General features: G+C 39.5%; 1 protein-coding gene across 2 annotated transcripts; it reads right to left on the bottom strand.

The window, feature by feature from the left end:
* Positions 1 to 4,425: 4,425 nt before the first annotated feature.
* TSHB (thyroid stimulating hormone subunit beta) lies at positions 4,426 to 12,718 on the bottom strand. 2 transcript variants are annotated; one of them, XM_027816634.2, is made up of 3 exons: positions 7,190 to 12,718; positions 5,482 to 5,644; positions 4,426 to 4,752 (listed from the first exon to the last, which is right to left on the bottom strand). In XM_027816634.2, the coding sequence occupies exons 2-3, from the start codon at positions 5,641 to 5,643 to the stop codon at positions 4,510 to 4,512; spliced, it is 405 nt and encodes a 134-aa protein (XP_027672435.1). In that variant the 5' UTR covers position 5,644; positions 7,190 to 12,718; the 3' UTR covers positions 4,426 to 4,509. The 2 variants fall into 2 exon arrangements, with proteins under 2 accessions (XP_027672435.1, XP_027672434.1); XM_027816633.2 differs by having other exon boundaries at positions 5,482 to 12,718.
* Positions 12,719 to 12,768: the final 50 nt, after the last annotated feature.

Here is a 12,768-nt window from a genome sequence, read left to right as displayed (position 1 = left end):
TTTTTGTTTTGCTAAGTGCAAATGCTGTTTAATAGTACGCTGACTTAAGTTCTGCAGTGCTAAATACCCTTTTTAAAGGCTCAAGCAGCTTGAGAATGCTCTGTCTGGTCTTAAAGCTGAAGATTTTGTTTCTTTGCCATTTACTAGGTAATAAATTGCTGCTTTGTTGGGTAAATAGCCACTTCCCAATTTTTCCCTGTCATTCTCTATACTCTTCATAAACAAGAGACCAGCAATTCATGTTGCAGCTATTGGCTGAGAACCTGGGAGCCCACAGCAGTTTTGCATGCTGTCACGATGGAGTTTTTACAGTTGTGTCAGGGGCTGGGGAATACCAGACTTTCTCACCACCAGAAAGCCTTTTTGTAACTTAATTGAAACTAATCTCTGTTAGGCTTGTAGTAGTCTTGTATATATCTAGCCGTGACTGGATTGTTTAAACCATAGGTGTGGGGGACACATCTTACAGCAGCAGGGATCCTACTGTTGCTGCAAAATGCTCTGGATTTTCAGTTAATTTTAAATGGTGCTTTGGGAGAACTTCAGTTTTCAAACCTTGCCTGCAAAGGCATTTCTTTATCACCAAATTACACATATGACAAATACAGTTCATGCCTTGTGTAGAATCCATGAGAAGCATACAAATGCTGTCAGCTTATTATTGCAGTTGCCCTGGCCAAAGCTTTTGCTATTATCATGGACTGGTTGAGGTTGGAAGGAACCTCACCTGGTCCAACCCCCCCCACTCAAGTTGGACCATCTAGCAGATTCCCTTAGTCTTTTCACGGAGGCTCTACTGCAGCTGCCATAAAATGAAGTATCAGATTCCAGGAACATTCATGAAAACTGCAAAATTGAAAGCAAGATTTTTCTAACATTACATTTCATATTTGTATCCTGTGAATTCTGGCCGGTTCCTTTATTTACTATTTCAAGCAAAGTGTGAAGGGACTACGTCATTTCTTGGGAGCCACAATTATATTTCTAAAAAATAAATTTGCATAAACAGAAAAAATCTACCTTGCATCTCTGCGGTATTTTTAGGTATTGCTGTTAATTTAACCCTGGTAACTCATGAGAATGCAGTCAGGCAGACAGGAGATTACTATTTCAGACCCAGCTTTGTCAAGGATGGGAACATTTCTAATATTCTAGGTAATTAATATTTTGTATATGTCAGAGGTTTGATTTTTCAGCTCTTTAAATTGTTTTAAGTACTTTAGATTCACCTTAATGGCCTTTCTGAATGTAACATTTAATTTTAAAATGGAAGTTAGTAGAATTTTATAAACATGAGCAGCAATGAGTTTACAGCAGAGTATGTAGTATTAATTAGGAATCTGATAGTTTGCCACATACTGACCATTTCTTTGTCTGTCAGTATATGCTTTGCATTTCAATTGGAGTAAACTTTGGTAATCAGGTTAAAAACTCATCTTGTTGGTCAGAAAATATGTTTCCAGACTGATTTGTTTCTCTCTCATGCTTTGAATACAGTTTGGATTAATTAACCTGTTTAATAGATGATAGTGGCACAAACAGGTGCTGCGAAGGTTGTAACTGATGCAATACAGTGTAGGATAAGAGCTGGGTAGTGAATATGTCAGTAGGCTGAAATTACTGTTTAGGCTTGGCTCCTGTACCTGGGAATAAGGTTACATGTGACAAGCACGGCAAACTAAAATATTTTGTCTTTATGATTCCTGCTGCAAAGAAGAATAATATTACTATTTCGTAATCTTTTCTCCCTCTGTGCTAGAAAAGGCATATCATATGTAAAGAGATGGTGGTAGGACATCGGTGCTGAAACGTGCCAGGTCGTTATCACCTTTCCCATGGAGATGCTGAAAATTCAGTTACAGGATGCTAGAAGAGTGGACAATTGAATCATCTTCACAGAGTGCTGTTTGGTTCAGGTATCTAGTTCTAAATATGAATTATTTGGTGTTTCTGTGTAGAGGAATGAAGCTGGGTTAATTAGCACTGATAATATACAACTGTGGGCTGGCTTGGGCGGGGGGCAGGTTGGCTGATGTAGACAAGGTGTAGATGTGGCTGGTTCTGTTAAGAGGTTGGGCAGCCAATGAAGAGAGAGGGAGAAAGGGAGAGAATTCTTGAGATGAGAAGGGGGCAGAGAGCTGGTCATTGATGTCTTCAGTGCTAGTACCCCATCTCTGTGAGGTATAGGTTAGTAACTGCTACTTTTCATAAGAGATTGCATAAGTGAATGGAGATACTGCTATGGCTGGTGGCAGAAACTTAAAATATTTCAGTTTCATCCTTAATAAGGGATGAGGAAGAGCAAGAACTGGATTTTCAGAAGAAAATGTAAGGAAATAAGTTACTTTCCGCTTTGTTTCAGCATCATAATGCCTTGTGAGTAAGATCTGCTGTGTAGTATTTGGTTGAAAGTTTGTAGATACTAACCCACTGCTGGCTAAAGTGTGTAATGTCAAACCTGCTGTGCTCAGAAGAGTGGTGCACTCAGCAACTGGGTTTGTGCACATTGAGGCCGTTAAAGTACTTTACAAGAGTCTTAGATCCATCTTGGAAAGATAGGACATTTCTTATTTTCTTTTTGATACTCCTCATCTACTAAGTATGGAATGCAGTGTAAACTTAGCATATGCTTCTCTTAGGACTGTTCCTTTTTCTGTCATGTACTTTCCCTTGTTTACACACTGAGTAGTATAGGAGACTAAAATTTTGGAGGAAGGAAGAAAAAAAAAAAACCACATCCAAAAACCCCCACGGCCTGCCCTGTTGATTTTCCCTAACCTGTTATGTACTTGTCTATGGATGCTGTTAACAGTCAGCCCCTCAAATGAGCTCTTCAGTAGTTCCCTGCTTGACTCTGGGCTTAGCTATATGGAACAGCACCTTGTGCTGCTCCATGAAAAGCAATCAAGTGAAACTCTTAGGAAGGTCGATTAACAGTTTGAAGGTCTAACTGGTGCTTATCAGCACCATGAGGCTTTTCCCAAGAAGAAATACCAATGTTTACAGTAACACACAAGAGAATTTTAAAAAGTCAAAGAATGCATAGCAGATGTATGCAACTTCCCTCCCACACAAACAAAACTGAAGCTTTACGTTAATCCCAACAAAGCAGGAGTATGTTAGTAGGCGAGTCATTGGTTTTTGCCACCTTTTGGTTTTGCCAGAAGCAAAAATAAACAGAAAGACAGACGAATAAGAGAACTATGCTAACAGATGGATGTACAGTGGCTCTGAGGGCTATCAGAAGGTTAATTCTCCGTGGGGCCATGGCAGTCTGAGCACAGCTGCCAGTTCAAGCTGGGCATAACAAGCCGGTGTTCATCTTCCTGGCTCTGGGGTTTGGTTGGGTCTGTTACTTGCCAAAAAAACCCAAATCCTCTGTCTGGATAATTCAAAAAGCATGAATGCTGTTTTCATGGTGTGAACCTTGGGATAAATCTGTTCCATTTAATACTCCACTTTAACAGTGAAAATTGTTTTTCATAAGGACACATTTGCAATCACTGAACAACCAAGAGAGCCACCACTGTGAAGTAACCCACTCTACAAGGCAAAACACATGGCTGGGAAGGGGTGAAAAAGCCTAAGCGTTTGGTGGTGAATTGACATGTTAGTGGCATCTATTACCTGAAAATTGCACTTAATGCGGTTTTGAACCTTCAGTGCATCTGCACAGAGCTGCAAATTCTTAGCTCTGAAATAGGGGGTTTTTTTATAGTTACATCTTGTTAAAAATCCTTTTACTATCATTTAAGGTATTTATGCACTTAATTTTTTTTCTACCTACATTTGCAAAGACGTGCAGAATGGTAGTGCTGTTCCTTAGTCACAGAAGCATGGAGAATTTAACTTTTTGTCAGCCCTGTACTGTAGCCTTCACTGTAGCCTTGCTGTGCTGTCTACATTACTCCTGCATCATCAGAGAGGTTTACTCCACCACTGCAGAGACCTGAAAAGTATGCCTAATGCACACGGGTCTGGGCACACCGGTGATGACATAGATCTGTAGTGTAGATAAGCAAACTGTATGTGCTTAGTCCCAGTTGGCTACACTGAAGGGTCCTCAACAACCCTAATATTATGTATATGGAAAAATACCGTTGCTAATATGAAGGCTGTAAGCATATGTCAAAATCGAAATCTAATTAAAATGTTCAATACTAGAAGTATGCGTTGCCTTATTTTAACTCTGAAGTATACAAAATGTTTTGTCTCCCGGCATCTGTTCACAAAACACCTGGGATTTACAAGCAAAGGCTTATACAAACACATAGTCATCTCTCCTTCTTCCCCAAAGTAAATCACAGGTCAATTCTAAACACAAACCTTCAGTCCTGTGATTCTGTGTTTGTGCATGTCACAGAACATCCAGTTAATTGAAGTAACTAGTGATAAAACTTTAGAAAAAAACTTTGTGCACACCAGTTTGCAAACCTGTTATGAAATACACTTTTATTTATGATCAGCTGTGAGCAAAGAGGTACATTTCAACCACATTCTGTTGGAAGCTTACATGTTACGAAGCTTCTGTGGTTTAGTGCAATAGTTTGTCCTAACCTTCTCATGAACACAGTCACTATAATCAGTGTTACATTTACCACACTTGCAGCTCACAGCCACAGGGTAGGAATAATAAGGGATGGTGTGATGAGGACAGCCAGGAATCAGTGCTGTTTGATACAGCATCTCTTTATATGTGCACACGTTCTGGGACAGAGCACTTTTGAGTAGCAGCTTCTTGCCATTGCTGTCCTACAAAGAAAACAGAAATGCATTGTTTCACTGAAGCATACCTGAGTGCCAGAAGACTTCCTCTGATGTTTTCTCATACGCGTGGAAAGCAAACCTCTTTATGCTTAGACTAGCTCTGATATTTTCAGTGTACTTCTCTTCAGATCTGTAATTTTGCATGTGGTTGGGGCACTCTACCCCTGTGGATATGTTCCCCTCGCTTATATGTTTTTAACTACTCCGCTTGGCTCAGAGTGCGAACAGAGCTTTGTAACCTGTATTGGCAACCTGCTGACCAAGGTTGAACTTAAAATGCTACATTGAACAGTGAAGCTCAAGCCTAGTGTTTGGCGTGTCTACTGGCGAGATATTCTTCACAGATAGCTGCCATAACAATAGTAGAAGTTACCCAAGTCATTTACATTAAATAAGAGTGGCTAAGTACAATCTGCTTCTCACCTGTTCCATCCAGACCCCACAAACCGACTACAGAGGCCCTGCACTGGCAGCCGCAGTCGGTCCTATGCTATGCCACTGACGTTATAAACTTCACAGTTCCAGAGGCTTGGCATTTCTCATCCATACCTTTGCAAAAAGCTAACTTGAAAACATGATGATAGTGTGATTTTTCTGTCTGTGACAAACACTGTTAGAACTGGATCATTCACAAACAACTTTCCAGTGAGATTAGGCACTTGCAGTGATGTCCATTATAGAAACAACTGCCTAAAACAGAGTAATGCCTTGTACCCGAGTCATGCAAAATCCAGCGCAGATGGTGGTGTTGATGGCCAGGCAGTAAGCACATTCCCTTTTCTCCACATGGATTATATACTCAGAAGGAGCACAGAGTGACGCTGTTTGACCGACAGTCAGGCCAAAGAGGAGAGACATCACAAAGAAGGGACTCATGCTAGATGGGGGCGGGGGAGGAAACAAATAAAGCAAACCCTAAGTAAAATTAGATTTACCTTGCACTCCTTTTCTCAGAATTTGACAATAACAGTTATGATAGACACAGACTAGAAGTAATCTTAACTTTTTCAGCTCCAGCCTGACAAGTTCTTTCCCATTTCAGACCTTTAATTGAAATAATACTAACCACTAAACAGAAAAGAAGGGTAAACAGGCCATTAACAACATGTTACAAATTCACTTTTTCCCCACTAAAATATATTACATGGAACTTTTCACTACTGAGTGATAAAATGCTGACACAGAAAAATAACAGGAGCTAAAGGACTTGAAAATGTGACATATGTAAAGGAACATGAGCTCCAGAATTAACAGAGATGGTGAGGAAAAGAAAAATCTCACCGGTTTAAAAATAATCTTCTCAAGAAAACATCTTATAAAACGTTCGAGAAAAAGAATGCATATCAGGCATACCACTGTACTTTTTACTTTGCAGTTGGCTTAGAAGCATGATGAAATGGGAACACTGCCAAGAATTAAATAATAGATTCAAGCAAATTACAATAAAGAACATCAGCAAAGAGTTCAAATAAATGAATCCCCACTTTAGCTGCCTGTTGTGCTGACCTCATTTCTCAGACCTGCCGGGGGATCCCAAGAACAAAGCTCTGATTAGCTCCAAGACAATTCCAGGGTCTACTCTATAGCCTCTAAAGTACAAACTTTAAATGACAGTGTCTACAAACACATGGACATCACCCTATACTCTCCTTCCAGCTGCCAGTTTCCCCCAGCAAAAGCCATTCATTACAGTCTGGTTTACCCTGTAGCTGCAACAATGCAAGTCTGGAAAGACCAACCTCTTGTCAGCTGAATTCTTCCCTATCACAGGAACCTGATTCTGCCTTGAGCTGGGAGAGGCAGTGACCCAGCACAAGCTCTGTGTGTGCTTTATACTCTCCAGGCTAATTCCAGGCTGATCTTACTGTTTATATAATTGCATCTGAATTGCTGCTTTCTTATCACAAAGTCATCTATTGAAAATTCATACTGAACCACAAAGCAAATGTGATAGGAACAAACGTGTCCATAATATCCTAAACTGGAAACTGGAGCTGGAAATCTAATTATTTTAACAGTCATCCTCCCCTCAGGATTTTAAACTAACCACAGCTTTAAAAAAGTTATCATTGATTAATTTAATCGTTACATAGGACAGCAACATCACGACAGGAAGGCTAGCATAGAAATCACATATGACTAATTCTACACATATGTTTTGTGAAAGTTTAATGAATTCTGGTTCACTCCATTTGCTCGTTACTAGGCAGGCACAGCCAGGAGATGCAGTGCTGCACACATGAAGTGAGAGATCTCAGATCAAAGCAGTTGCTCTGCAGTGTGGATAGGTACAGCCTGACTTACCTGCTCAAACAAAACACACGGAGAAATTATCTCGCCTTGAACCTACTCAGCAAATATTGAAGTAACAAGCAAATTCACTCTGAAATACTGTGATAGGGGGAAAACTTGAAAAACTTACGAAACCACTCCTTGTAGCACAATGAGAAGCAAAATACTGCACCAACACCAGTGAAACAGATGCCCACAGATGAGGGAAAACCACTCACATTTAAGGCTTTGTGGAACACCTGCAAGGAGCAAAAGCAAGAAAGGGTCAATAAAGCTGCTGTCCTTCACTGCTTCATCAGCATCCTCACTATGCTGATTCACTGAAGCTCTGTTAACACCTACCCTTTCGCTTAATCACGGAACTGCCTTTTGGACTTTGATCTATGTCTTTTGCAGGTCAACCACATTCTTGGTTTTAGTAGCCATAAGAAATATGATAAAGTTGAGTTTGAGCTGGTAAACATGGTCACTTTGTGCTGTTGGAGGAGTGTTCCAGTCATTCCAGACTGATGTTTAGCTAATTCCTGAATAATATTGTCTTCTTTTCCTGTGGTGGCAAGCTGCTGCACACAGCTTTGTGTCCTGGACTAATTCTCCAAGGGTTTTTTTTGATATCATGACAGAGTTCTTGTTCTGTTAAGACTAGCCAAATGCCTTCTGTTTTCATGGAGTCTTTTAATTCTGGGTTAATTTCCACCATATAACTTCTCAGGAATTATATATAACTCTTTCTGGCTTACAAACATGAGCAGAGTATTAATTGTACTCTCAGTAACATCTGTCCATCTACACTTAGCAACAGAAGTATAACACTGCTATTTTGCTACTACTGCAATACATTATTTAACTCTTTTTCTGACGTATTTTAAATGCAGTTGAACACACAGGCTATAAGAGTATACATATACATAGACCCATATGTAGATAATGTGTATATATATATATATATATATACACACACATGATATATACACGTGTTTGGTTGTTTAAAACTTTAATCACAGAAAATAATGTTGTTCTTGGAAAATCTTAGGAGTTTTTTAAAGGAGACACTGATCCTGAAAGGAAAAGGAAGCAATTCATACAACCAAATCATGGAGAGGACAAAAGTGCCCAAAATAAAAGTAAAAAACAGCATTCCTAAAGCAAGAATATCACATGCAACCCTTGCATGTACAGCTGATTCTTTTCTCTAAAGATTTCATAGTGAATTAAAAGCATAGCTGTAGGCAATTGGAGCCATATTTGTATACACTGGTCTGGACAGGAAGACCCCCACATCCAGGTTTGAGGTGTCCTCAACATATCCTACAAGAATATAGGCAGAGGACAGATCAGGGTATGAAGACATATATCCTCTGCTGCTTCAAAGTGCTAATTTCACTGATTTGAGAAGAAAAAAAAAAGAGGGGAGGGGATTCAGATTAGGATAAAAAAGGCTTAAGAATTTGCTTTAACAAGATTTAGGGAAATGTCTGCAAACATCAACTGTGAAGAAAAAAATTATAACAATGCTTGAAATGCTATCATAATAAAAATTAAAAAGAATGCAACAATAAAAACAATAGCAACGGAAAAAAGGAAAACAACAATCACTGTTGGAAGTGAGAAAAGGTAGAAAAGTTGCATGGGGAGCTGGAGACTAGGAAATAAACTTCTGTCAGGACAGAGGCCAACAGTAATGTCAAGGGACATTACTAGATGAAGACAAGCTGTTGATGCAGTTAAGTGCAAAGTCTTCAGTAAGTACACACGCATTTGAAAATGCAGTGGCTGAACAACCAACATACACATTTGCAACAAAAATTATTAAATAAATTGTGTAAGGAATAAATGTTTTAAAATCACATCATTAGCTACCTAATGCTAATTTCAACAGTCTTGGAATACTGATGAATTTTCAAAACATTAAGAAAAGTGCTAATATTATGCCAACATTTAAAGAGAGAATGTTGAGCCAGCTAACTCTCAGCCAGCTAGCCTGACATCTATCCCTGATAAGCCAGGTAAAATAACAGAAAGTTGATACAGGATTTGAGCAATAAAGAATTAACGGATGAGAACATAATTAATGCTTGTCAAGATGGTGTTACATAAAGTAGGTCATGCCACCTGATTTCATTCTTTGAGGCAATACCAATTTGGTTGTTAAGGCAACTAGACAGATGCAATGTCCTTAGTTCCATCTGTCCAGAGCCCTACTGTCACCAAGATTTAGAGCTATTAGGTAGAATCCAGTCTGGTATACACTGAATGTCCAGAATTATTAATCACATGAGCAGGTAGTATAATTTCATCAGTGCATTTAATCACTGCAACTTTTTTACTCAGTCTCTGAATGCACTGCAGTGCATTACAGAAATACTTGCCCAAGTATTAATAATGAAAATTCTTTTATCTGGAAGCACAATAAATTAGTCTGAGTGGACCTTGAGGCCAATGTGACTCCTGCTCCTCATAGTCAGGTGAGCTCCACAGTGGTACAGACACAGAACCTCTTGGCTACTACCTCCTCTTTGCTGGCACCACATTAGCCTGCCCATCTGTCAGAGATGCACTGAGCATCACCAGAGTGATACACACCCATTCACATCTCTTCTGTAATTTACACAAACTATTAAGACTCTTAAGCTGGTAGAAATACTTTTCCTTCAATTGTCCTTCTGGGTATGACCACAGAGTTCATTCACTACTGACTTCTCTGGACACTTGATGGGAGTGAGGTCCCGCTACCTACTGGGAGCAGCAAGACAAAAGGTTGTGGCAGGACAATAAAGCCCGTTGTGGCAATCTGAGCACCCAAGGCTTCTTTCATAGAGTTTCCTAAAATCCATGGTTAAAAGTCTGACGCTTACCGATCCATTTCTTTGGTTGCCCCCCTGCTGACCTGCAGAATATTCAGCAATAGAAATTTTTAATGTGCTGGTATAGCCATTAACTTTGTAGCCCTGTTCTGGAACAGCCAGTTACACTGTTAATTATTTATCTTTAACCTTTCTGATAACTAAATCAATCCATTGCCTGACATCAGTTATTTTACACTTTCATTAAGTGAAAGGCAGTATGCTCATGTTCTACAAGAAGTGTTTTAAGTGATGTCTGTAAACGGAATTTAGTAAACATAAAATTCTTGGGTTCATGACCCAGGAATCTCTGTAATGAGCTAGAGAAACTTAGTGCATACCAGCCCTTTATATGTAAAAGTAATTTAATAGGATTGTCACTGACCAGCACCTAAGGTAAAAGTAGTAACAACGAGGAGAAGTTAGCACACATTGTTCCTACTCTTCCCCTATTAGTAGTACAACACAATGAAAACTTCGTGATCTTACAAGCAGGTTAAATTATAGAGCAGAGTAACTCTTGTTTCCACTGCATATAGTACTGTGAATGTTAAAATAAAAACATGTCCCTGCTTGCAAGCAACAGAGAATTAGCAGCTATGCTGATGAAAAACAGACAAAGCCAATCAGGTTTCTGAAAGATTAGTATTCTGGCAGAGGAATTATTTCCAACCCTATCCTGTTGCAGACCTCCACTGATAAAAGGAAATAAAATCCTAATATGCTGCCATAGAAACAAGTGTTTTTGCCAGGTTTTGCATTTAAACACACAGTGGCTGCTGAATTTTCAAGGCTAATGTGTATACTGCAAGCCTCTGTAACAGCCTGAAACATTGCTCTTATCTCTTAAAATTTATAGATTCACAGATGACCGCTGTTCTCCTTTCCTAGGATTAGCTGCAGCATTTCCTATCAACCATCGATGAAAGCAGCAATTCTCTTTGCTGCGTATCATATGCCAACGATCTCCATTTATGATCTGAAAATACTTCATAATGTGTTTGCTGTTTGGCTCATATGATAGACCACTTTGTGCTAGATATTTCTGTTATTCTGAGACACACAATCACTACATTGAGGATGAAACTGAAACAATAAAAACAAAGACAAGGCAGAAGCCTCCTGCAATACTCCTGAGGGTGAATCACTGACTACACCGACCCAGTATCACAGCAGTGCTAAGGGGTAAAGTCACAGGCACTCCCCAGTTTCGGAGGGTTGTAGTGTTTTGATCTGGCTGGCAGTCTGATAGGCAGTCAGAAGCAATCAGACAAGACCTTGACTGATGAAGATCTGGTACGGAGACTCGACACTATGCATGTACAATTGACTTTTTTAGATCAGATTTTAAACTAATTATATATGCTCAGTACATACTCGGGGGTACGTTTCTCTCGCCCAGCATGCCTGCCTCTCTCAGGCAATCTCACATCCCCACCTGAAAAAGAAGCGGCCACCAGAGCCGTGGCAGCTGCGAAGCCTGCCAAAGCAAATGCCTCGCAGTGAGGAAGCCATTCTCAGATTCCAAGCAAAAAGCAAAATGGCTGTATGGAAGGAAAAGGGAAGACCGCTCTTCCTCATGAAGCCTCCCCACCAAGATACTTCTGGTAGAAGCAAGGGAAACTGAATTAAATACACGGGTATCTCGGGGCAGAACAGGTTGTACCAATAACACTGTTACTTGTACTGTTTGGGGTGGTGGGTTTTGTGTTTGCTTCTTTGTTTTTCTTTTCTTTTTAGAGACATCTAACTCCTGTGGCAATTTTTTAAAGAATCCTTTTAGTGTAGAAATTTAAAGGAATATTATTTTTACTGGTTCAGAAATACTTGTCCTTCATAATAACTATCAGGAATACTTGAGGATTTTTTTAATGTATCTTTTTAATTGCAATTTTAGTATCTTCCTTACACATGCTTGGGGAAAACTGTTTAAAGCAATTCTTCCAGTATGGAAAAAGCCACTTTTGAAAGACACTGTGAAGTAAGATCAGCAACTGCCAACACATAGCATTCCCCTTCCTCTCACATTACCCAGTCAGTTTGGATGAGGTGATGTCAGCACTGGCTAATCCCTAACCCCAGCGCAGTTTCCCTGGTTTCCAGAGAGATGTTCCACCCAGCCCCTCAGGGAGGGCACTGGCGTCCCAACCAACCGGCACATGCTGAGACACCAGATCACTTACTCGGTATAACCTGCAAGTCCATATACTCCTGCATTTGTTAGCTTGGGTGAGTCCTAAAAGTGTGATTTTCTTAAGATTTGTTCTTGGTTCCTGCATTCTGTTTTGCTCTCTCTGCTCTTGCAGCTTTTACACAAAATAAATTTTTAAGTACCATTTGGAAATAACTGTCAGCACTGTCGAGTGACAGTTACAGTGCACCTGTAAGTGCCTGCATATGCCCAGCCTGCACTGTAGTTTAAATTCAGGCAGTGGCTACCTGAATTCAGTATTCTGCAAACATGAAATATCTTTCCAGCAAGAAAAATGATTCTAACTTTTCAGAAAATTTGCTGGTGTAACAGATTCCACTTCCAAATATGGTGAAAAAAACCTAGTATATCCTTTCATATCTTTGGAGAATATTATTTGTCAGTTACCTGCAATAAAAAATCTTTATTAATATCACTGCTCAACAGATCAGGCATAAGGAACCTACACGACTAGCCTATACCTAAAATTGATACACAAAAAGAATGAAATACATATGTTTTGCCACCCACTTCAGATGAATCCAGGATTTTGATTTTTCATATTTTAAGATGTACCTGTAGTTTTCTTGTTATCACTAGGCTCTGAAGCAGGTTGTTCTTGTTGTGAAATTAAGAATAATCAAGAATTAATGCAGAAATATATGTTATTCTAAA

The sequence above is a fragment of the Falco cherrug genome, chromosome 16 (genome assembly GCF_023634085.1).
Source record: "Falco cherrug isolate bFalChe1 chromosome 16, bFalChe1.pri, whole genome shotgun sequence".
Lineage (NCBI taxonomy): Eukaryota > Metazoa > Chordata > Aves > Falconiformes > Falconidae > Falco > Falco cherrug.
This window is presented reverse-complemented; position numbering and strand designations above follow the sequence as displayed.